Below are 4,090 nucleotides of genomic sequence, written 5' to 3'. Positions count from 1 at the left end.
ATGGTTTGGCATATTCAGCGCATGCCTCCAGAAGCTCCAGTGCATAGCGGAGGGCTAAAACGTGCGGAAAATGTCAAGAAAGGTCGGGGTAGACCGGATTGACATTGGAGGAGTCCGTTAAAAGAGACCTGAAGGATTGGAGTATCATGGGTGCGCGGAAGCTTGCTATCCATGTGTCAGAGCCATGAGTTGGTCGCGAGATCTTATGGGTTTCACCTCTAGCCTACATCAACTTGTTTGGGACTAAAGGCTTTGTTGCTGCTGTTGTTGTAGAGATCTAGATGCTTAAATTGTTCATGCCAATGGTGGTGAACCAAAGTGGCAATACTATAGTTAATATTTTTTTTATTCTTTTCAGGCTGCCTTTTTGAGTTTTGACTTTGTATCATAAATATAAAAAAAATGAAATATTTTGTGCCCAATCATTCAAAGATTCAACAATAATCGAGTTTTGACCTTGTAGCATAATAGTGCCTCAAATATTTGTAATTTAAGTTCGCTTTGAGCATCATAAATTATGTGAATTTTGTTATCATATATGGCTATAAATATCTTTTCCAAAACTTATTTTTTGGGTACTTATATATAAATAAAAAAAAAATGAGATCAACTCAAAAGCTAACCCTCGTTGATTTTTTTATATGAGAAACTCTGCGAGCATCATGTGTCTGAGTCGGGACTCGAACTTGAGTGGGCTGACAGCTACCCAGCTGTCCAGCCAACGGGTTGATGCCCCGTCCTCGCTTGTATATAAATCAGAATGCTAGCATTGTTATATCTGCCGTACGGTTTGTATGGTAGTGTATATGTGTATTAGAAATGCGCATGCTTGTGCAGTTTGTGCTCTACTTGGTTAGTTTGAATAAAATATTGCTGAATACCAAAGCATCACAGCCTGGGAGCTGCGCACATACTATTACAGCCGGATTTGCACGCGCGAAGAGAGCCGTGGGAACACGCCATGCTCCATGGTGTCGCTGGCGAAGCACCCACGCCATCTCTTCTTCTCGGAAACCCACTTCCCGGAACCACGCCGCCCTGGCTGACCAGTCAAAGCCGCACGAGGTTTGACCCAGACTCCCTTCGCGGAAGCACTCCAAACCACCACGTTCACATTTGAGCTCACGTCAACTGACACTCTTACCCCACGTGGTCAGCGACCGGTACACCTCCCCGGGCTTGTTGCTTGCCTGCCGGGAATCAGTACAGCCACAGGTCCACTACCGTGCTACCGTGCTCTACTTAAGGCGCCACCGAGCAACCACTCCTGTCCTCTGTTTACCAATCAATCACACCCCTCTCCCAAGTCTCAGTTTCAATATCTAATAATCTCCCTGCTCCTTCCGTCGCGTCGATCGCCATGTCCTCCTCCACGGGGAGCTTGGACCACGCAGGGTTCACGTTCACGCCGCCGCCCTTCATCACGTCCTTCACCGAGCTTCTGTCAGGGTCCGGCGCCGGCGACGCGGAGCGGTCGCCAAGGGGGTTCAACCGAGGGGGCCGGGCCGGGGCGCCCAAGTTCAAGTCCGCGCAGCCGCCCAGCCTGCCCATCTCGTCGCCCTTCTCCTGCTTCTCCATCCCTGCGGGCCTCAGCCCTGCTGAGCTGCTCGACTCCCCCGTTCTCCTCAACTACTCCCATGTACGCGCTCTCCATCTCGTGTTGCTCATGCGCAGTTTTCTGCTAGTTTCGTAGTACTATGTGCGTATGATCCGTGGTGCTGATTTTAGCTGCCGCCTGTGTTTCTGTCAGATCCTGGCGTCTCCGACCACAGGTGCGATCCCTGCGCGGAGGTACGACTGGCAGGCGAGCGCCGATCTGAACACCTTTCAGCAGGATGAGCCCTGCCGAGGAGACAGCGGCCTCTTTGGCTTCTCCTTTCACGCAGTGAAGTCCAACGCCACGGTCAACGCTCAAGCAAATTGCTTACCTTTATTCAAGGTACATAATACTAGTACAAAGATATTCAGTACTATTATTCTTAACTTAGTTTAACTGTTAGAGCATGCACCGAGGCTGTATGCTACTAGTACTAACTATGAACTTGTTATGCTTTTTTATCTCTCTCTGACAATACAGTCGTAGCTCACAAAGACGTATATGTTTGTGCAGGAGCAGCAGCAGCAGCAACAACAACAAGTGGTAGAAGTGAGCAACAAGAGCAGCAGCGGCGGCGGCAACAACAAGCAGGTTGAGGACGGATACAACTGGAGGAAGTACGGGCAGAAGCAAGTTAAGGGGAGCGAGAACCCGCGGAGCTACTACAAGTGCACCTACAACAATTGCTCCATGAAGAAGAAAGTGGAGCGCTCTCTCGCCGACGGCCGCATCACGCAGATTGTCTACAAGGGCGCACACGACCACCCGAAGCCCCTCTCCACGCGCCGCAACTCCTCCGGCTGTGCGGCGGTCGTCGCGGAGGATCATGCCAACGGCTCGGAGCACTCTGGGCCGACGCCGGAGAATTCATCCGTCACTTTCGGAGACGATGAGGCCGACAACGGGTTGCAGCTCAGTGATGGCGCTGAGCCCGTGACCAAGCGCCGGTAAGTAATTGATCATTGCTTGCCAAATACTAACTCTGTAAAGTACTCCATACGTGTTCCGCTGCGGTTTGCTTTCTCATACGTGTTGTTAGATTAATTTGAAGATTGTGTGTTTGATTGGTTGTCAGGAAGGAGCATGCCGACAACGAGGGCAGTTCAGGTGGCACCGGCGGCTGCGGGAAGCCCGTGCGCGAGCCGAGGCTTGTGGTGCAGACGCTGAGCGATATAGACATACTCGACGACGGCTTCCGGTGGAGGAAGTACGGGCAGAAGGTTGTCAAGGGCAATCCCAACCCCAGGAGCTACTACAAGTGCACAACGGTGGGTTGCCCGGTGCGCAAGCATGTGGAGCGGGCCTCGCACGACAACCGCGCGGTGATCACCACCTACGAGGGTAAGCACAGCCACGACGTGCCGGTCGGCCGGGGCCGCGCGCTGCCGGCGACATCTTCCTCCGACAGCTCGGGCGTCATCTGGCCTGCCGCCGTGCCGGCCCCGTACACCCTCGAGATGCTCACCAACCCTGCCGCCGGACACCGAGGCTACGCGGCCGGCGGCGCCTTCCAGCGCACCAAGGACGAGCCCCGGGACGACATGTTCGTCGAGTCGCTCCTCTGCTAGCTAGGCAGGCTCGGCCGCGGCTCTTGGTTCCCATGTGGCGTTTACATGTGCGTCCACCTGTACAATATAATAGATACAACATGTTTTTTAGCTGATGCTTTTTCTTGCTGTTGAGTAAATAAGCAATTGTTTGATTCATTTAATGTAGGAATAAATCATAAGCATGACGTAAACAGTACTAAGCACATACTGATATTTGATCACATAAGCACATATTTTCTATACAATTGACACATCTACACATAACGTCTCATACCCGTTTTAGGGTTTTCCTCTGCTAGGCGATAAGCTTGGCGGCTACGATCTCCGGCAACTCCTCTCCGGATTTGACCTCGAGTTCCCTGCGATTCCATCCAAGAGAGATCATCGCCGTATTAGGAGACAAGCATAGACCTGGATCACGTATTCGTTGGCTTCTGGGAAGATGGCGAGCGAGAATTCTACTACTTCGAGAGTTCGCAGCAATGCTACTAAGAACAGAGCGGACCTGGGCGGTGGCGCACAGGGCGTTGACGTGGAAGAAAATAAGGTCGGAGAAACTGAGTCCTCGGGTGGCAGTGGCTCTACATCTAACACCGAGGACCTGGGAGACAAGTTCAAATATCTTAACCTACACGAAGATGAACAGGGGGACGTCGTCTTAGAGGAAGACCTTGAGGAACTAGACAAGGATGCCGAATTCATGGCACTCGCCAGGATTCATACCTCACGCACTTTCAGCCATGGAGCCTTCACTAGTGGAAAAAAGGGAGCTAGTCCCGGTTCCAGAGGGCCTTTAGTCCCGGTTCTGGAACCGGGACAAAACGGTCGGGACTAAAGCCCAAAACCTTTAGTCCCGGTTCGCTTACGAACTGGGACAGAAGGGGCTCCACGTGGCCGCTGCGGGGCGCCCAAGCAGGAGGACCTTTAGTCCCGGTTGGTAACA

General features: G+C 52.1%; 1 protein-coding gene across 2 annotated transcripts; it reads left to right on the top strand.

The window, feature by feature from the left end:
* The first annotated feature begins 1,216 nt into the window (after positions 1-1,216).
* On the top strand, positions 1,217-3,338 carry LOC109736602 (probable WRKY transcription factor 26). Of its 2 annotated transcripts, none has more exons than XM_020295817.4 (4): positions 1,217-1,639; positions 1,751-1,939; positions 2,111-2,544; positions 2,673-3,338. In XM_020295817.4, exons 1-4 carry the CDS (start codon positions 1,361-1,363, stop codon positions 3,163-3,165), a joined length of 1,395 nt encoding a protein of 464 aa, XP_020151406.1. In that variant the 5' UTR covers positions 1,217-1,360; the 3' UTR covers positions 3,166-3,338. The 2 variants fall into 2 exon arrangements, with proteins under 2 accessions (XP_020151406.1, XP_040254378.1); XM_040398444.3 differs by having other exon boundaries at positions 1,265-1,639; positions 2,114-2,544.
* The last annotated feature ends 752 nt before the right edge of the window (positions 3,339-4,090 follow it).

The sequence above is a fragment of the Aegilops tauschii genome, chromosome 1 (assembly GCF_002575655.3).
Source record: "Aegilops tauschii subsp. strangulata cultivar AL8/78 chromosome 1, Aet v6.0, whole genome shotgun sequence".
In the NCBI taxonomy this organism is placed as follows: Eukaryota; Viridiplantae; Streptophyta; class Magnoliopsida; order Poales; family Poaceae; genus Aegilops; species Aegilops tauschii.
Note: the sequence above shows the minus strand (reverse complement) of the source record. Positions and strands in the feature narration are given on the sequence as shown.

Coding starts and splice junctions, on each gene's coding strand:
- LOC109736602 (XM_020295817.4), top strand. CDS start 1,361: ATGTCCTCCTCCACGGGGAGCTTGGACCACGCAGGGTTCACGTTCACG. Junction 1,940..2,110: donor ATTGCTTACCTTTATTCAAG/GTACATAATACT, acceptor ATGTTTGTGCAG/GAGCAGCAGCAGCAGCAACA. Junction 2,545..2,672: donor GAGCCCGTGACCAAGCGCCG/GTAAGTAATTGA, acceptor ATTGGTTGTCAG/GAAGGAGCATGCCGACAACG.